The sequence below is a fragment of the Scyliorhinus canicula genome, chromosome 29, assembly GCF_902713615.1.
Source record: "Scyliorhinus canicula chromosome 29, sScyCan1.1, whole genome shotgun sequence".
In the NCBI taxonomy this organism is placed as follows: domain Eukaryota; kingdom Metazoa; phylum Chordata; class Chondrichthyes; order Carcharhiniformes; family Scyliorhinidae; genus Scyliorhinus; species Scyliorhinus canicula.
In genome coordinates, this window is record NC_052174.1 from 7,687,261 (window position 1) to 7,709,126 (window position 21,866).

At 48.1% G+C, this 21,866-nt stretch overlaps 1 protein-coding gene across 1 annotated transcript in view; it reads right to left on the minus strand.

Annotated features, from left to right (window-relative positions):
* LOC119958293 (polyunsaturated fatty acid 5-lipoxygenase-like) overlaps positions 1-21,866 on the minus strand; it is a 142,117-nt gene that overhangs the window by 36,542 nt on the left and 83,709 nt on the right. Inside the window, exon 8 of the mRNA XM_038786726.1 lies at positions 17,495-17,695. Coding sequence (XP_038642654.1) covers positions 17,495-17,695 — 201 coding nt within the window. The remainder of the gene's footprint in view (positions 1-17,494; positions 17,696-21,866) is intronic.

Here is a 21,866-nt window from a genome sequence, read left to right on the forward strand (position 1 = left end):
TTCAACCGTGTCGCTGATGTTATGATTAGCATATCCGAATAACTCAGCCATGTCTGAGTAGTATTTTTCGATAACCAAATCATCTTTTTTTGTTTTGGTTTTGTTATTGTGCTCTTCATGTTCATTGTCCTCTTCAAGGGGCAGCAGGGTAGCATGGTGGTTAGCATAAATGCTTCACAGCTCCAGGGTCCCAGGTTCGATTCCCGGCTGGGTCACTGTCTGTGTGGAGTCTGCACGTCCTCCCCCTGTGTGCGTGGGTTTCCTCCGGGTGCTCCGGTTTCCTCCCACAGTCCAAAGATGTGCGGGTTAGGTGGATTGGCCATGCTAAATTGCCCATAGTGTCCTAATAAAAGTAAGGTTAAGGGGGGGGGGGGTTGTTGGGTTACGGGTATAGGGTGGATACGTGGGTTTGAGTAGGGTGATCATGGCTCGGCACAACATTGAGGGCCGAAGGGCCTGTTCTGTGCTGTACTGTTCTATGTTCTATGTTCAGTGAACAAATCATCTTCTTTGGTTTCGTATTTGTCATTGTGCTCTTCACTTTGGATGGTGCAAACTGCTTGTTCCAGGGTGCTGCGAAAGTTTTTTCAACTGCTGGTGGAAGTTCAGGCGATGTTGTGACTTTTGAGGTTCAATTTTTTTGGTTTTGTGCTTTTCAGAGTCTTGTTTGTGATTTTCGGGCATTTTCCCCTTTAAGTGGGCGTGGTCTGAGTCTTCTGACATCATGCCGCTCGTGACGTAAAGCGTAGGAATCGATTGTGCATGCGCAAATCGATTTTCCTTCACTGTGCGCTTTTTCTTAAACTGCATGTGCAGCGTGCGCATGCGCAGATCCATCTTCGAATGGTGGGATCTTTTTGACCAACTGCGCATCCATGATTTGCGCATGCGCAGATCCGTCGTGGAACTGTGCAGTCTTTTCGTTTAACTGCGCAAGCCATCTTCGAAAGTGTCCGATCTTCTGAAAAAATAAATTGAAAAAAGAAAACTTATTTTTTCAATTGCGCATGCACGGCTGCAGTTTCCTGTGTATATGCAGGACCCAGATTTGCGTCTTTTGTTCTTTGGGCAGTTTAAAATATGCTCAGACGCCGTTTTAACTACTTTAGACCTGTGGAAAAGAACTTTATCGGCGTTTTTTCTTGTTAAAAACTTAACGTTATTTTTTTCTTGCGATATGCACTTTTCAATTGCGATTTCCAGCGTTCAACCTTTCTGTTCTGATAATGATTGTTTGTGCTTCGCATCACTCATTCCCTGTGCAATTTGATCTCTGAGCATTGAATGTCTTAAAGCAGCATTGTTACTGGTGTTACAGTGATCTTCAAATGTTTTCAGTATTATTTCTAATGTGGTGTTGTCTTCACTTTTCAAGTATTTAAAGCATTATAGATTTCTCTAGCTTCATGTCCTGCTATGAGCTATTTTCATTTTTTCAGAGGCCGTTCTCAAATCATTAGCTATGATATATTTTCGAACAGTTGTTTGAAACTTTTCCATCTGTGACTTAAATTACCGGTTGTGTTCAGCTGCGGTGGAGTTCCAACGAGTTTCATTGAATCAGCGAAGTCTCCCCATGTCGAATGTCCGGAACGAGTTTTCCTGTCATTTCGATATTTCTGTGTCTGCATCTTGTGTAATCTTCCAGCAAGCATTCTGAAGTCTCCTGGTACCATGTATTATTCCTTGTGTCTGAATAAAGCTCGTAGTCTTACAGTTTAAGTAGATGCTTTATTGTGTGAGTTTGTTCTCTCTCCAGCGCTAATACTATGTTACATCTGAGCTGCCTGTCTTTCTGTGAATATTGCCTCTGACTTCCTGTCTTGTCTGTATTTATACATCTCCCTTGCTCCCTACAGTGATTGCTTAGTTGCAGTGCATTTGCATTGACCCATTGTATATATACACAGATATGCAGATCACTACATCATCTGCAAACTTTGAGATGTTACATTTTGTTCCCTCATCTAAATCATAAATATATATTGTGGGGGCAGCACGGTGGCGCAGTGGATAGCACTGCTGCCTCACGGCGCCAAGGTCCCAGGTTCAATCCCGGCTCTGGGTCACTGTCCATGTGGAGTTTGCACATTCTCCACATGTTTGCGTGGGTTTCGACCCGACAACCCAAAGATGTGCAGGGTACGTGGATTGGCCACGCTAAATTGCCCATTAATTGGAAAAAATAAATTGGGTACTCTAAATTTAAAAAAATAATATATATTGTGAATAGCTGGGGTCCCAGCACTGATCTTTGTGGCACCCCACTAGTTACTGCCTGCCAATTTGAAAAGGACCCATTAATTCCTACACTTTGTTTCCTCCCTGCCAACCAGTTTTCTATCCACCTCAATACACTTCCCCCAATTCCCTCCACTTTAATCTTGCACAATAATCTTTTATGCGGGACTTTGTCAAACGCTTTCTGAAAGTCCAAATATACCACAACGACTGGCTCCCCCTTGTCAGCTGTAATTGTTACATCTTCAAAGAATTCCAACAGATTTGTCAAGCACGATTTTCCCTTCATAAATCCATGCTGACTCTGACTGATCCTGTCACTGCTTTCTAAATGTTCCGCTATAAAGTCCTTGATAATGGCTTTGAGAATTTTCTCCACGACCGATGTTAGGCTGACTGGTCTATAAATCCCTGTTTTCTCTCTACCTCCCTTTTTGAATATTGGAGTGATGTGAGCTACACTCCAATCTGCAGGGACTGCTCCAGAGTATATAGAATCCCAGAGGACCACCAATGCATCCACTATTTCCAGAGCCTCCTCCTTAAACACTCTGGGATGCAGATTCTCAGGCCCTGGGGATTTATCCGCCTTCAATCCCATCAATTTTCCCAGCACCATTTCTCTACTAATATTAATCTCCATCAGTTCTTCCCTCTCACTAAACCTTTCATTCTCCCAACATTTTGTGACATCTGATTTGTGTCCTCTTTTGTGAAGACAGAACCAAAGTATGTATTTAATTGCTCAGCCATTTCTTTGTCCCTTATTATGCATTCCTCTGTTTCTGTCTGTAGGGGGCCTATAATTGTCTTTACTAATCTCTTTCTCTTCACATATCTATAGAAACTCTTAGTGTCAGTCTTTATATTCCCTCCAAGTTTACTCTCGTACTTTATTTTCCCCTTCTGAATCAATTCCTTGGTCCTTCTTTGCTGAATTCTAAACTGCTCCCAATCCTCAGACCTATTATTTTTCTTGGCCAATCTGTATTCTTCTTCCTTGGATGGGATACTATTTCTAATTTCTTTTGTAAGCCATGGATTGGCTCTGTTACCCCCTTTGGTTTTGTGCCAGACAGGAATGAACAGTTGCTCAACACCATCCAGGACAAAGCAGCCCCGCTTGATTGACACATTGCTATATTCCACACGGGATTTATGGCGTGGGAATGATTAGTTTCCCCTTGGTTCTTACAGGATATGAGCCCCCCCCCCCCCCCCCCCCCCCCCCCCCCAGGCCAAGAGATATGGGCCTGTATGAACCACACTGCTGGGGGTCCTTGTCCCTCTTTAAGATTAAAGAAATCAGCGCCCGCGACATCGTCGGGGGCAAAGTCCCCCCTTCCCACACGTCATTAAGTGTCCGCACCAGCAGGGGGCCCACTAGGTCCACAAACTTTTTATAAAACTCCACCGGGAACCCATCCAGCCCCGGCGCCTTCCCTGACTGCATCTGCCCGATCCCCTTAACCAGCTCCTCCAGCTCAATTGGCACCCCCAACCCCTCCACCTGCTCCTCCTGCACCTTCGGGAAAGATAGCGCGTCGAGAAAACTCTCCATTCCCCTCCTCTCCACTGTTGGCTCCGACCGGTACAGTTCCCCGTAAAAGTCCTTGAAGACCTCATTCACATCTACCCCCTTCCGCACCACATTCCCACTCTTATCTCTCACTCCAGCAATTTCCCTAGCCGCATCCTGCTTGCGGAGCTGATGAGCCAGTATCCTACTCGCCTTTTCACCATGTTCATACACTGCCCCTTGTGCCTTCCTCCACTGTGCCTCCGCCTTTCTAGTGGTCAACAAATCAAATGTAGTCTGTAGGCTGCGCCTCTCCCCCAACAATCCCTCCTCTGGTGCCTCCGCGTACCTGCTATCTACCTCCAGGATCTTCCCCACCAGTCTATCCCTCTCACTCCTCTCCCTGTGTGCCCGGATGGATATCAGCTCCCCACGAATCACTGCCTTCAGGGCTTCCCAGACCATCCCCACCCGGACCTCCCCCGTATCATTCACCTCGAGATACCCCTCAATACTTGCCCGGACCCTCCTGCACACCTCCTCCTCCGCCAACAACCCCACATCCAACCGCCACAACGGGCGCTGGTCCTACACCTCCCCCATCTCCAACTCTATCCAATGCGGAGCGTGGTCGGAGATTGCAATGGCCGAATATTCGGCCTCCTCCACTCTCGGAATCAGACCCCTACTCACCACAAAGATGTCTATCCGAGAATAAACCCTACGTACATGGGAGAAAAAGGAATACTCCCGCGCCCTCGGCCTCACAAACCTCCATGGGTCCACCCCTCCCATCTGGTCCATAAACCCCCTCAGCACCTTGGCCGCCGCCGGCCTCCTACCCGTCCTTGAGCTGGACCGATCCAGTGAAGGATCCAACACCGTATTGAAGTCCCCCCCCCATAATCAGACCTCCCGCCACTAGATCCGGAACACGTCCCAGCATACGCCTCATAAAGCCCGCATCATCCCAATTTGGGGCATACACACTAGCAAGTACCACCTTCTCTCCCTGTAGCCTGCCCCTTACCATAACAAACCTACCCCCCTTATCCGCCACCACCTCAGATGCCTCAAACGACACATTTTTCCCCACCAGAATCGCCACTCTCCGGTTCTTCACATCCAACCCAGAGTGGAAAACCTGCCCCACCCACCCCTTCCTCAAACGGACCTGGTCCGCCACCTGCTGACCCCGGAAACTCCCGCCAAAAACCCGACCTCTCCCAAAGTGGGATCATCCCCCATCCTGTCACTCCTCAAGGCACCGCTCCAGCGCGGGGAGGAAACAGTTAAGGCCCCCCCCCTGTCATCATCTCCGCCCCGCAGCACGGGAAACCAGAGGAAAGCCCGCGCTTTCGCACTGCCCCACCACACCCTTCTGACGCAGCTCCCAAATACCAACCCCACTCCATACCCCCAACCCTATATAGAATATAACAAACCCCCCAACCCCTCCCCCCCCCCCGCAAAATACAAAACTCAAACAATGCCCCCCAACAAAAAACAGAACACCCCAATAAATAACCATATCAAAATTACAAAAGTACAGAAAAAAACACAGCAACAGCAGAAACCAGCAATAAAGCATTACAACCGACCCCCAACCCCTAGTTTGAGTCCAGCTTCTCCGTCCGCACAAAGGCCCACGCCTCCTCCGGGGAATCAAAATAATAATGCCGCTCCAAATAAGTTACCCACAAGCGCGCAGGCTGCAACATTCCAAACTTTATTTTCTTCTTATAGAGCACCTCCTTCGTCCGATTAAACCCGACCGCCGCTTAGCCACCTCCGCACTCCAATCCTGGTAGATCCGTACTACCCCATTCTCCCAATTGCTGCTCTTCACCCTCTTGGCCCAGCGCAGCACACACTCCCGATCACTGAACCGGTGGAACCTCACCAGCACCGCATGCGGGGGTTCATTCACCTTAGGCGTCCTGGCCAGTACTCTGTGGGCTCCCTCCAGCTCCAGGGGCAGATGGAAAGATCCTGCCCCCACTAGCGAGTTCAGCATCATGGCCACGTAGGTTGTCAGATCCGACCCCTCCAGCTCCTCCGCAAGGCCCAAGATCCTCAGATTCTTCCGCCTCATGCGGAGATCAAGCTCCTCGAAGCAGTCTTTCCACTTCTTATGGAGTGCCTCGTGCCCCTCCACCTTACTCACGAGGACCACGGCCTCCTCCTCCTCTCGTTCAGCGGCCTGCTCCTGCAACGCCTGGATGGCAGCACCCTGGGTCGTCTGAATCTCCGAAAGCTTTTTATTCGTTTCCTGCAGAGAGCTCAGCATCTCAGCCGTAAAATCTGCAAAACAGCGCAGGAGAGCAGCTTGCTGCTCCTGCGCCCACAGCTTCCACTCCTCTGGTGCTCCGCCGGCCGCCATTTTGGAATCCTTCCCCCGTTTTTTTCTGGGGAGCTGCTGCCGTTTTTTCCCGCTTTCCACTCCGAGTTCGAGGCATGAAACGTGGAGAAAGTTGATCACCACACCTTCTCCCACCGGGAGATGTCGAATAAAATCTGTTTTGGGCTCCAAAAAGAGCCGAAAGGTCCGTTTGAATCGGGAGCTCCCAAATGTGCGGCTTCCTACGTCATCGCCGCCACCGGAAGTCTCCACATTCGGTATGCTCAATCACATTCAGTATGCTCAATCACATTCAGTAGACTCAACCACATTCAGCATATTCAATCATATTCAGTGTATTCAATAACATTCAGCATACTCAATCTCATTCAGTATTTCCAATACATTCAGTACACTCAATCATATTCAGTGTACTCAAATCACATTCAGTACGCTCAAATCACATTGAGTATACTCAATCACATTGAGTATACTCAATCACATTCAGTATACTCAATCTCATTCAGTATACTCAATCACATTCAGTATACTCAATCTCATTCAGTATGCTCAATCACATTCAGTATACTCAATCACATTGAGTATACTCAGTCATATTCAGTATACTCAATCATATTCAGTATACTCAATCATATTCAGTATACTCAATCATATTCAGTACACTCAAATCACATTCAGTACACTCAATCACATTGAGTATACTCAATCTCATTCAGTATACTCAATCACTTCCAGTATTCTCAATCACATTCATTATATTTAATCACATTCAGTATTGTCAATTACATTCAGTATTCACAATCCCATTCAGTATATTCACAGACATCATCAACCTCTCTTTACAACAATCTGTGATCCCTGTCTGCTTCAAGAAGACAACCATCATCCCTGTACCAAAAAAAAGTCAAGAAGCATGCCTTAATGACTATCGTCCAGTGGCTCTGACATCCATCATCATGAAGTGCTTCAAAAGGTTAGTCCTGGCACAAATCAACTCCAGCCTTCATGATTGCTTTGATCCACTACAGTTCGCCTACCAGTGCAACAGGTCCACAGCAGGAGCTATCTCCATGGCTCTGCACTCTACCCTGGAACACCTAGATAACAAAGACACCGATGTCAGACTCCTATTTATCGACTATAGCTCAGCCTTCAACACCATCATTCCTACAAAACTCATCTCCAAACTCCGTGGCCTTGGCCTCAGCTCCTCCCTCTGTGACTGGATCCTGAACTTTCTAACCCACAGACCACAATCACTAAGGATAGGCAACAACATCTCCTCCACGATCATCTTCAACACCGGTGCCCCACAAGGCTGTGTCCTCAGCCCCCTACTATACTCCTTATACACCTACGACTGTGTGGCAAAATTCCCCTCCAACTCGATTTTCAAATTTGCTGATGACACCACTGTAGTGGGTCGGATTTCAAACAATGATGAGACAGAGTACAGGAATGAGATAGAGAAACTGGTGAACTGGTGCAACGACAATAATCTCTCCCTCAGTGTCAACAAAACGAAGGAGATTGGCATCGACTTCAGGAAGCGTAGTGGAGTACATGCCCCTGTTACATCAATGGGAATGAAGTAGAAAGGGTCGAGAGCTTCAAGATTTTAGGTGTTCAGATCACCAACAGCCTGTCCTGGTCCCCCCATGCCGACATTATAGTTAAGAAAGCCCACCAATGACTCGACTTTCTCAGAATACTAAGGAAATTTGGCATGTCAGCTACGACCCTCACCAACTTCTACAGATGCACCATAGAAAGCATTCTTTCCGGTTATATCACAGCTTGGTATGGAGCCTGCTCTGCCCAAGACCGCAGGAAACTACAAAAGGTCATGAATGTAGCCCAGTCCATCACACAAAGCAGCCTCCCATCATTGTCTCTATCTATAATTCCCGTTGCCTCAGAAAGGCAGCCAGCATAATTAAGGACCCCACGCACCCCGGACATACTCTCTTCCACCTTCTTCCGTCGGGGAAAAGATACCAAAGTTTGAGGTCACGTACCAACCGACTCAAGAACAGTTACTTCCCTACTGCCATCAGACGTTTGAATGGACCTACCTCGTATTAAGTTGATCTTTTCTCTACACCCTTGCTATAACTGTAACATTATATTCTACAGTCTCTCCTTCCTTCCCTATGTATGGTGTGCATTGTTTGTACAGCATGCAAGAAACAATACTGTTCACTGTATACTAATACGTGTGACAATAATAAATCAAATTCAATCACATTCAGTATACTCAATCACATTCAGTATATTCAATCACATTTAGTACACTCAATCATATTCAGCATCCTTAATCTCATTCAGTATGCTCAATCACATTCAGTATACTCAATCACATTCAGTATATTCAATCGCAATCAGTATACTTAATCACATTCAGTACACTCAATCACATTCAGTATACTCAATCACATTCAGTATCCTCAATCACATTCAGTATACTCAATCACATTCAGTATCCTCAATCTCATTCAGTATCCTCAATCACATTCAGTATACTCAATCACATTCAGTATATTCAATCGCAATCAGTATACTCAGTCACATTCAGTATCCTCAATCTCATTCAGTATCCTCAATCACATTCAGTATACTCAATCACATTCAGTGTACTCAATCACATTCAGTATACTCAATCACATTCAGTGTATTCAATCACATTCAGTATACTCAATCACATTCAGTGTACTCAATCACATTCAGTATACTCAATCACATTCAGTATACTCAATCACATTCAGTATACTCAATCACATTCAGTATACTCAATCACATTCAGTATACTCAATCACATTCAGTGTACTCAATCACATTCAGTATATTCAATCACATTCAGTATATTCAATCGCAATCAGTATACTCAGTCACATTCAGTATGCTCAATCACATTCAGTCTGCTCAATCACATTCAGTATATTCAATCACATTCAGTATATTCAATCACATTCAATATACTCAATCTCATTCAGTATATTCAATCACATTCAGTATCTTCAATCATATTCAGTATCTTCAATCATATAGAACGTTACAGCGCAGTACAGGCCCTTCGGCCCTCCATGCTGCGCCATCCTGTGAAACCCCTCTAAAGCCCATCTACACTATTTCCTTATCGTCCATATGCCTATCCAATGACCATTTGAATGTGTTTAGTGTTGACGAGTCCACTACTGTTGCAGGCAGGGCATTCCACGCCCTTACTACTCTCTGAGTAAAGAACCTACCTCTGACATCTGTCCTATATCTATCTCCCCTCAATTCAAAGCTATGTCCCCTCGTGCTGGACATCACCATCCGAGGAAAAAGGCTCTCAATGTCCACCCTATCTAATCCTCTGATCATCTTGTATGCCTCAATTAAGTCACCTCTTAACCTTCTCTCTAACGAAAAAAGCCTCAAGTCCTTCAGCCTTCAGTATATTCAATAATATTCAGTATACTCAATCACATTCAGTATACTCAATCACATTCAGTATATTCAATCGCAATCAGTATACTCAGTCACATTCAGTATCCTCAATCTCATTCAGTATCCTCAATCACATTCAGTATACTCAATCACATTCAGTGTACTCAATCACATTCAGTATACTCAATCACATTCAGTGTATTCAATCACATTCAGTATACTCAATCACATTCAGTGTACTCAATCACATTCAGTATACTCAATCACATTCAGTATACTCAATCACATTCAGTATACTCAATCACATTCAGTATACTCAATCACATTCAGTATACTCAATCACATTCAGTGTACTCAATCACATTCAGTATATTCAATCACATTCAGTATATTCAATCGCAATCAGTATACTCAGTCACATTCAGTATGCTCAATCACATTCAGTCTGCTCAATCACATTCAGTATATTCAATCACATTCAGTATATTCAATCACATTCAATATACTCAATCTCATTCAGTATATTCAATCACATTCAGTATCTTCAATCATATTCAGTATCTTCAATCATATAGAACGTTACAGCGCAGTACAGGCCCTTCGGCCCTCCATGCTGCGCCATCCTGTGAAACCCCTCTAAAGCCCATCTACACTATTTCCTTATCGTCCATATGCCTATCCAATGACCATTTGAATGCGTTTAGTGTTGACGAGTCCACTACTGTTGCAGGCAGGGCATTCCACGCCCTTACTACTCTCTGAATAAAGAACCTACCTCTGACATCTGTCCTATATCTATCTCCCCTCAATTCAAAGCTATGTCCCCTCGTGCTGGACATCACCATCCGAGGAAAAAGGCTCTCAATGTCCACCCTATCTAATCCTCTGATCATCTTGTATGCCTCAATTAAGTCACCTCTTAACCTTCTCTCTAACGAAAAAAGCCTCAAGTCCTTCAGCCTTCAGTATATTCAATAATATTCAGTATACTCAATCACATTCAGTATACTCAATCACATTCAGTATACTCAATCACATTCAGTATGCTCAATCACATTCAGTATGCTCAATCACATTGAGTATATTCAATAACATTCAGTGTACCGAATCACATTGGGGTATACTCAATCACATTCAGTATACTCAATCACATTCAGTATACTCAATCACGTTGAGTATATTCAATCATTTTCAGTATATTCAATCAACATTCAGTATACACAATCACTTTGGGTATATTCAATCACATTCAGTATACTCAATCAGAGTGGGTATATTCATGTCACATTCAGTACACTCACCTGATGAAGGAGCTACGCTCTGAAAGCTAGTGATTCCAAACACACCTACATAGAACATAGAACAATACAGCACAGAACAGGCCCTTCGGCCCTCGATGTTGTGCCGAGCAATGATCACCCTACTCAAACCCACGTATCCACCTATACCCGTAACCCAACAACCCCCCCCCCTTTAACCTTACTTTTTAGGACACTACGGGCAATTTAGCATGGCCAATCCACCTAACCCGCACATCTTTGGACTGTGGGAGGAAACCGGAGCACCCGGAGGAAATCCACGCACACACGGGGAGGACGTGCAGACTCCGCACAGACAGTGACCCAGCCGGGAACCGAACCTGGGACCCTGGAGCTGTGAAGCATTTATGCTAACCACCATGCTACCGTGCTGCCTGTTGGACTTTAACCTGCTGTTGTAAGATGTCTTGCAGTGTACTCAGTCACATTCAGTATATTCAGTCAGAGTATATTCAATGTCAGTCACAGACAGAGTTGAGTATATTCAAGGCTGAGATCGCTTGATCTTTGGGAAGTGAGTGAATCCAGGGATATACGGGCAAGGAGCAGGAATAGGCCATTCAGCCCCTCAAGCCTGTTCTTCCACTTAATAAGATCATGGTTGTTCTGATAATAACTTCAAATCTGCATCCCGCCAACCCCAACAACCTTTTGCCTCCTTATTTACCAAGAATCTATCCACCTCTGCCTTGAAAATATTCAACGAATCTGCTTCCATTGTCTTTTCAGTAAGAGAGTTCCAGAGACACATGACTGCTGAAAGAAAAATATTTCCCCCATCTCCATTTAAAATGGGTGATCCCCTTATTTTTAAACAGTGACCCCCCTCGTTCTAGATTCTCCCACAAGAGGAAACATCCTCTCCACATCCCCCCCTGTCAACACCCCTCAGGATTTTATGTGTTTCAATCAAGTTGCCTCGAACTCTTCTGCGCTCCAATGGATACAATCCTAACCTGTCCAACCTCTCCTCACAAGACAACCTGCCATTCCTGGTATTAGTCTGATAAACCGTCTCTGAGCTGCTTCCAACACTTGCATCTTTCCTTAAATAAGAAGACCAATACCATACAGAGCCAGGGTCAGGCTTCACAGCGCCAGGGTCCCAGGTTCGATTCCCCGCTGAGTCTGCACGTTCTCCCCGTGTCTGCGTGGGTTTTCTCCGCGTGCTCCGGTTTCCTCCCACAGTCCAAAGACGTGCAGGTTGGCCATGATAAATTGCCCTACGTGTCCAAAAAAGGTTAGGACGGGTTATTGGGTTACGGGGATATTGTGGAAGTGAGGGCTTAAGTGGATCAACGCAGACTCGATGGGCCGAATGGCCTCCTTCTGCACTGTATGTTCTATGTACGTATGTTCATACACAATATTCCAGATGTGATCTCACTAATGCTCTGTCTAACTGAAGCATAATCTCCCTAATTTTCTATTCAATTCTCCTCACAATAAACAATAACATTCTATTATCTTTCCGAATTACTCACTGTACTTGCACATCCGCCTTTTGCGATTCATGCACTCGGACACCCAGAACCCTCTGCATCTCGGACATCTGCAATCTCACACCATTGAGATAATATACTTCTTATAGAGTCATAGAGACATAGAGCGTGATCTTGTGGCAACGCTGAGCGGAAAAGCACCTTGCTGCGGTGCAGCATGGTCGGTGAAAGCTGGGAGACCCCACTCCCGGGGTCCGCCCGGCTCGAAAACCTCGCAAGATTCAATGCAATCTCTCGAAACATTGCAAGGAGAATCCTGCCCACAATGGACGGGATCACTTTTTTGCGCAGGATCACGTATTGGCAAAGCTGCATATTAGATTGAGGCACTTACTTGAATGTGCAGATTCCCGAGGTACCTGAGGCTTTGGGATTCAATTCCTTTGCCTCAGAGACTTCACGCGAGCGACGTTCAGCACTGGTCCCCACAAATGGTACGCGTGGCAGTCTCCAAGGGGATCGGAGGCCCCCAGCTGCATGCCTTTTGGGAAGGGTGGTGCCCTGGTACTGATGGTGCCACCTGGGAACTCTGGCTGTGCCAGCCTGGCACCCTGGCAGTGCCACCTGGGTGCCATCCTGGGTCTGGGTGGCACTGGCAGGGGCACTACCATGGTTCCAAGTTGGCACTGGCGAGCTGGAATACTTTGTGAGCATGCGTGATTGGGCTGGGATTGCCCACCATGATGGGGGGGGCTCCCACGTTGCGGTCAGGCTGTGGGGGAGGGGGGCTCCAACGTTGCGGTCAAGCTGTGGGAGGGAGGGGGGCTTCCCATGTTACGTTCGGACTGTGGGGAGGGGGGCCTCCCATGTTGCGTTCGGACTGTGGGGAGGGGAGCCTCCCATGTTGCGTTCGGACTGTGGGGGGAGGGGCCTCCCATGTTGCGGTCGGGCTGTGGGGGAGGGGGGCCTCCCATGTTGCGTTCGGGCTGTGGGGGGGGGGGGGCCTCCCATGTTGCAGTCGGGCTGTGGGGGGGAGGGGGGGCCTCCCATGTTGCGGCCGGGGGGAGGGGGGGCCTCCCATGTTGCGGTCGGGCTGTGGGGGGGAGGGGGGCCTCCCATGTTGAGGACGGGCTGTGGGGGAGGGGGGCCTCCCATTGTGAGTTCGGGCTGTGGGGGGGAGGGGGGCCTCCCATTGTGAGTTCGGGCTGTGAGAGGGGGGCCTCCCATGTTGCGTTTGGACTGTGGGGAGGGGAGCCTCCCATGTTGCGTTTGGACTGTGGGGAGGGGGGGCCTCCCATGTTGCATTCGGACTGTGGGGAGGGGGGCCTCCCATGTTGCGTTCGGACTGTGGGGAGGGGGGCCTCCCATGTTGCGTTCGGACTGTGGGGAGGGGGGCCTCCCATGTTGCGTTCGGGCTGTGGGGAGGGGGGCCTCCCATGTTGCGTTCGGACTGTGGGGAGGGTGGCCTCCCATGTTGCGTTCGGGCTGTTGTGAGGTCGGGGATTTTATTTGTGGGCCTCGGATTTCTCACTATAATGTGCAGTTCCAGCGAGCAGAGCTTCCCGTTGTATAAAACGGGGCTAAGTGTGGCCTCGGCCACGGGTTTGCCGTTCATGCTCTTTATTTAACACGAGTAACATTGAATAGCCACATGTTTCTCATCACTGCGAGTAACGGGAAACCCACGGCTAAACGTGCTCGCTCGGGACTTTGCTCCATTTTTGGAAGAGTTTTTACAGCATGAGAAGAGGCCCTCCGGCCCATCATATCCGAACTGGCCATCAAGCACCTATTTACTCTAATCCCATTTTCCAGCAACCCCCCCCCACAGCTTGACCGCAACGTGGGAGCCCCCCTCCCCCACAGCCTGACCGCAACGTGGGAGCCCCCCCCATCATGGTGGGCAATCCCAGCCCAATCATCGTTTTTTTAAACGTATTTTATTACAAACATGAGTCAAAACAGGTTAAAGCGAATAAACACCCCAGGAAACATGCTTCCCTACAATCAACTATACAGTCTGTACAGATTACCCCCTTTTTCACCCCCTCCATCTCCTGTGACGAACAGCCCCTCAAACACGATCACAAACATCTCCCACCTTTTCTCAAACCCCCCTGAAGAGCCCTTAATTCAAAATTTATCTTCTCTAACTGCAGGAAGTTGTACAGGTCAACCAGCCATACCGCTACCCCTGGTGGCGATGCCGACCGCCACTCCAGCAAAATTCGCTGCCGTGCAATCAGAGAGGCGAAGGCCAAGACATCGGCCTTCCTCCTCTCCATGAGCTCCGGCTTCTCTGAGACCCCAAATATCGCCACCAAAGGGTCCAGGTCCACCTCCTCCTACACTATCCTGGCTAAGACCAGAATCTTTCCAATTTTTCATGCTATGGCATTTCAATCGTTCATCTAAATGCTTCTTAAATGTTGTCAGGGTTCCCGCCTCTACCACCCTTTCACGTAGTGATTCCCACCTTCCTCTGAGTAAAAAGATTTTCCTCAAATTACCTCTTAACCCCTTACCTTAAATCTATGCCCCTGGTTATTGACGCCTCTACTCGGGGAAAATTTCCCTCCTATCCACCCTATCTATGTCTGTCATAATATTGTCCACCTCAATCAGGTCCCCCCTTGGACATCTCTGCTCCAAGGAAAACAACCCCGGCCTAACCAGCCTCTCTCCATAGCTGAGAGGCTCCAGCCCAGGCAGCCTCCTGGTGAATCTCCTCTGAACCCTCTCCAGCGCAACCACATCCTTCCTATAGAGTGGCGACGCGAACGGCACTCAGTACTCTAGCTGTGGCCTTACCAACATTTTATACAGCTTCATCATAACCTCCCTGCTCTTATATTCTATGCCTCAGTTAATAAAGGCAAGTATCCCTTCTTAACAACCACGCCCACCCGTTCTGATGCCTTCAGGATCTATGGGCATCAGAATCATAGAATGTACAGTGCAGTCTGCACCGGCCCTAGGAAAGAGCACCCCACCTAAGCCCACACCTTCTCCCTATCCCCACACCTTCATCCTATCCCCACACCTTCATCCTATTCCCACACCATCATCCTATTCCCACACCTTCATCCTATCCCCATATCCCCATTGGGCACGAAGGGCAATTTATCATGGCCAATCCACCTAATCTGCACATCTTTGGACTGTGGGAGGGAACCGGAGTACCGGGAGGAAACCCACGCAGACACGGGGAGAACGTGCAGACTCCGCACAGGCAGTGACCCAAACCGGGAATCGAACCTGAGACCCTGGAGTTGTGAAGCAACTGTGCTAACCATTGTGCTATCATGTATCCCAAGATCCCTCTGGTCCTCTGTACTTCCGACGGTTCTACCATTCATTTCATATCTCCTTGCCTGGTTAGTCCTCCCAAATTGCATCACCTCACACTTTTCAGGGTTAAATTCCATTTTCCACTGTTCTCCAACCAGTCTGTCGATATCACCCTGTAATCTAAGGCTTTCCTCCTGACTATTTACAGCAACATCAATTTTGTGTGCCCTCTGGAAACTTCTCTTTTATTCTTTCTGCTAAAATGGACAATTTCATATTTTCCCACATTACACTCCATTTGCCAGATCTTTTCCCATTCCCATAACCTCTCTGTATCTTTTTGTAGCCTCCTTATGTCCTCTTCACAACACACTTTCCTGCCTGTCTTTGTGTCATCAGCAAATTTGGCAACATTCCCATCCTTCCCATCATCCAAGTCATTTGAAAAATTGTAAACAGTTGATCAGCTCTGAAACCAGAGCCAGTTTCAGACGCTGGATAAACATCCCTTTTGAAGTAATTGTGGAGAAGGAAGGTCACACAGCCAAAACCTCTCGCTTTCGTACAGTTTAATATTAGATCACAGCCAGACTGTTATTTTAATATCAACTGGACAGAACTCAAGCAGCCGGGCTGGGTAAGCAGTCCCAACTCCACAGACTTTTTTTTTAACAGTCCCTGATCAACACCTGCCATGTAGTCCAAAAACAGAAAAGCCCCTCATGCAGCAGCATTATTTCTTTCAAGGGGTGGGATTCTCTGATCCTCAGGCGAAGTGTTGGTGCCATCGTAAACGCAGCGATCCTGCGCCTCACGGGGCCAGCACGGCACCAGAGCGACTCACGCAGCACGAACTGCTGATATCGGCGTAAAATGGGCGCTGCAGGTCTGTGCATGCACGCTGTGGCCAGCGCGAATCTCCGTGCAGGCCCCAACGCAACATCCCGTACCAGCCTCCGCGAACAGGTGCGTACCAGGCTCCCCGAACAGGCGCCGGAATGTGGCGGCTAGGGGCTTTTCACAGTAACTTAATTTGAAGCCTACTTGTGACAATGAGCTCCAGGGGCCCGGCGCGGAGTAAAATAGGCCCCCACCAGGAGAAGCCAGCCCACTGATCGGTATGTCCTGATCGCGAGCCAGGCCACGGTGGAGGCCCTCCCGGGGTCGGATCCCCCCTCCCCCCGCAGGATGAACGGCAAGGCGCTGCCGAGTAGGACCACACGTGAATGCTGCCGGTGGAACTCGGCCTATCTCGGCGACCACTCGGCCCAACGCGCGCGGAGAATCGCCCGGGGGGGGGCCGCACAGAGCGGCCACCGACCGGAGCCAATGCCGATTCTCCGGTGGCCGGAGAATCAGCGGACCGTGACCCAGGGTCGGAGAATGCCACCCAGGGTGTTATGTGTCATTTGCCCAGCTCCAAACACTTTAAAACAGAACTGCCCCATGAAGGAAACACCTTTTGAACTCTGACTTTGGACTGTGGAACTCAGATGAACAAATATTCATTTTCCGTGGTCTTTGTACTTCCAAAATCTCTTACTCATTCCCCCTTTTACCGTGTGACTGTGGAGAGTAGGAAAAGGAAATATTAACTTTTTCAATGGTTTTTGAATGTGCAAAATAAACTAACCCTCTGAGTTAATCATATAAAGAAGGGGTTGGGAACATATGCACACACCGCTTATTCTTTCAAAACCTAAATTCAAAGCTTTCTGCTTACGGTCAGTAAGAGGAAATCAATGCAGTTTGAAGTGCTCCCTCTCCTGTCTATAACACGGGATTCTATGATACATAGATGATGAGGATTCGAGGACACCCACCCACCCACCCCAGCATCTGCACTACCTGCAATTTCCCCAAATTAAAATGGGAGCGATGTCCTCACCTTGTAAACAGGATGTACAGCCGGCAGGTGCCTGAGAGTGGCCACGCTGAATGTCTCGGCGATCAGGTGGGTCCTCAGGAGATGGGAGACCAGCTCAAAGTGCTGAAAATCTAAACTCCGCACCCACATCTTAGCCAGGAGCCAATCCAGTTCGCCATCCGAGGGAAGGAAAATGGGATTGTCTTCTGTGATTTGCTTCAGCTGTGAGGAACAAGAAGAATTAATGTGGGCCATGATGTACACTGTGTTACATGCAACAACAAGCTGCATTTATATGGCACCTTCAGAAGAAGCAAAACATCCCAATACACTGCAGAGGCAAGGGTCTGTTGTGCTTTTAAAAATCTCCTGCCTTTCACCGCAGCGAGCTGCTTTTGCGGTGCAGCAGGAGGATCACCCCCTTAGTCTGAGGAATGGAGAATCCAGCCGATTGGTTTGAAGGAGAGAAAGGTGGAGAGGTTTAGTGAGGGAATTCCAGAGCTTAAGGTCCAGGAGAAGGAAGGAACAGGGATGAACAACTAAAATCGTGGGTGCAGTCGAGACACGCCTCCCCCCCCTCCCCCCGGCCGAGTCTTGCCGAATACTAGCTCCCCTGCTAAGAGGGCGGGGAGCCCTAGATCATCCATGGCTAAGTTTTGCATGAAGTTGGCCAGTCATGGAACCGACAGAGCAGAACGTCTGGAATTTGACTTCTCATGTAAATACTGGAGTATTTTCAACTAATTTTTTCTTTCCACAACTCAGTTCGGACTTTTGTGGTCTACAAAGCAAGGATAAAAATTTTAAGATGGGACAGTCTCTACAGGTGGACCGCTCGATCGCATTTTAACAGCGGCAAATCTACATGTGTTCCCTGAGGAATTAAGCAAATACTATGGGGTAGATTTTGCAGGACCACCCAGCCGTGGGAATTGTCACGGGTGGGACTGACAATCTGACTGACGGCTGACCTCGGGCAGGAATTTATGGTGTCGGGGTGGGAATGACCGGAAAATGTCACCCTCCCTCCTGGCAAGTGTTTGTTTAGAAATAGAAGGTAGTTAGTTCCGTCTGAAGCCATTACTGATGCTTCACATCATATTCTTGTGTTACATCACCCAAGCCCAACTCACAAAGGTGGGTGTAATTCCCCAACTCACCCACGGTGGGTTTGGAGTCAGGCGGGAGGGTGCAGAGATTCTGGCGAGAGGCAAAAAGTCAGAAACCGACGAGGGCAGAATCCTGTTGCATTTCTCCCAATGACGGGTTAATGGTATCACTCTTCCCACTGGCAGGTGCCACAAATGCCATTTTAATCTCACGAATGTTCATTAAAACAGCTGCCCAGCAGCATCCCGTCAGACCTTTCAATCCTACGGGAACAGATTCAAAGACAGCTTCTTCCCCGCTATTACCAGACTCCTAAACAACCCTCTTATGAACTGACCTCATTGACACTACACCCCTGAAGGCTTCACCCGATGCCGGTGTTTATGTAGTTACATTGTGTTGCACTATTATGCATTTTCTTCTATTTCCTTTTCTTTTCATGCACTTAATAATCTTATGAGCTGCTCGCAGAAAAATACTTTTCACTGCACCTCGGTCAGGGCCGGTTTTAAGCCTATTTGACCAATTTCATCAAATTGGGCCCCGCACCTTAAGGGGGCCCCGCGCCAGCGGCGACAGAGTTACCGTTTGAAGCCTTTTCTGTATTCTAAGAGGAACTATAGGATAGTTTTTACTTTTGGGGAACGCACCGCATTTCCGTCGACAAATCCTTCCGCCCAGGTAAGTAAGTTTCAAAATTTTAGTATATCAAGCATTTAATGTTTTTTTTTGGTTAAAGACGAGCATACTACACGAAATATAAACATACATAAATTTTTACTTTTGTAGAGTAGGGGCCCCGCCATCACTTTTCTAATTGGGCCCGCAATTCCTAGCACCGGCCCTGACCTCGGTACACGTGACAATAAAGAAGCAAAGTCCAAATAACTGTGGCAGTGAACCCGATTGCTAAATAGTGGGTGCACAATGTGGTCCTCAGTTAGCCAGAGACTTCGGGGTGTGTACAACCTCTACCGAGGAGTTTGCACTTTCTCCTCGTGTCTGCGTGGGTTTCCTCCGGGTGCTCCGGTTTCCTCCCATATGTCCAAAGATGTGCAGATTAGGTGGATTGGCCATGCTAAATTGACCTTGGTGTCCAAAAAGGTTGGGCTGGGTGGAGTTACTGGGATACAGGGATAGGGTGTGGCCTTAAGTAGGGTGCTCTTTCAAAGGACCTTAAGTACATACTCAAAGGGCCGAATGGCCTCCTTCGGCACTGTAAATTCCATGTTTCTACCATAGTGCTGCTGCTCCTGCCGGAGCAGAGCGGTCCCTGCCCTCCATCTCCATTCCAAGCTGGTCTTCATGGACCAGCACCATCCTGCGTGGACCCTCCTATGTTATGGAATCAAAACAACACAGTGCCTGGCACTGGGGAATACAGGGGCCTCCCCATCTCCCCTCCCCGCCCCGGTGCCACCCACCAGTGGTCTATCTGGACAGCACTGTGCTGCGGGACTCAAACAGCCACCACCACAAAGGCCCGAAGTTTGACCAGGGTTGGACACCGAGGTGAGGCCAGGGTGAGGGAATGTAGTCTAATGAAGACAAAGGGCGAAATGTGGAAGGAAGGCTTTGCAAGGGGGGGGGGGGGGGGGGGGGGGGTGATGGGCGAGAGATCAAGGTGACAATCAGAGAGGAAAAGAGGTGGATGAGAATGATGAACAATGGAAGGCAGAAGGAAAACTGGACCCGGCAAAGCTGCATGAGAATCTCACAAACAAGGGCGTCAAAGGGGTACCGATCGCATTGTTTACTGGGAGGGGATACACAAAAGCTACAGATGTGGTGGGTAGAGGTCCAAATGGGGCATGGGTACCTCGCAGGTGACGGTCTTGGGCAGGGGAGGAAGGTGTTTGAATCAAGGAAAGAAACATTCTTGAGACTCCTAGCCTCTGGGCTGCTGACATCCTGCATGGTCTGGTGAAGACAGGTGGGCTGGAGACAGTGATATGACTGTGCTGGGCCGGTGTTTAAATATGGCGGTGAGATCTTTGAACCCATCAGCTGACAGCGGACAGTCGAATCAGCTGGCAGAACAGCAGGTGAGTCTGAGCGGAGCTCACTTGTGAACAGTTAATGAGGTTCCAAGTGAGAATCTAGCGCTGGATTCTATTCTGGTTGGTGGGACAGGCACCGCCGGAGACATCTGCCACTGAACTCAGTCTCAAAATGAGAGAATTCCACCCAGAGTTCTCAGGGGGCTGCTAATGAAGATCATTCTTGCCGCAAGGCTCTGTCTGTCCACAGATTCACACAATGCAGGCGCAGTACCCAAACTCCCATCGCCTGTAATTAGGAATTGTCCACAGCGTGAACAGTTTTGCAATGGTGCACTGGTCTAGTTCCATGTTCAGTTTGAGTTCCAGAGTCTGTATTGGTTTTAGGGTTTGCATTAATTTAAGGTTTGTATTAGCTTCAGGGTGGGTGTTGGTATCAGGGCACGTTTTAGTTTTCAGCTGCTGCATTTTACCTGTACCTGCCAGTATAATTTCAGCAGGGGAGGCTTGTAAAATAACACTGGCCCACACCAACGCCTTCCCGCCCAAACCAAGTTGACCTGCATAAAATGGGAGGGTTTGTCCAAAATCATCAGCTCACCTGCCATATTGAATTGGACAATTAAGGGTCAATTAGGCTTGTTAATGGGCTAATGTACCTGGAAAACCCGCTACCCACGCCATGGAACAGTTGGTGTGGGAAGCCTGATTTAAAAGAAATTCTTCAACGGGCGGGAAGGAAGAGGCAAGCTTCTATCTTCAGGGGTAGCACTTTGCGATTCAGGGAGTGGCCTCCTTAAGAAAAAACATCCCTTTCCTTCTGATATTCGCACTGCATTTAACCCACCAGCATAGCACCCTGTCTAACCTGCCCAAACTCTCCCTTCCCAAGACCTCAGACTAATCTGTCTCCAGGATCCATTGGACCTTCTTTGTCTTCCTCATTGCCCCCGGATAATGTCCATTCATGCGCTCTTGCCGCTGCCATGACTGGTGGATCTGCTGACTGATCCAAATAGCTGGCAGCTCCTGAGTGCGGGACCTCCTCCCTTGGACCTATTTCACCCACCCTGCAGCATGTAATGACTGTGGGACAGGGTTGGTTCCTTGATAACTTTGTTTCATGGTGACGGGGGGGGGGGGGGGGGGGGGGGGGGGGCAATGTCATCTGCGACCCCTAATATTCTTCCTAAGATCCTTATTGAATTCAGGGTCCTTGAGTGGGATTTTCCGGTCCCGTCTGTCGCAGGATCCTACTGAAATCTACAGAGATTTGAATTGCG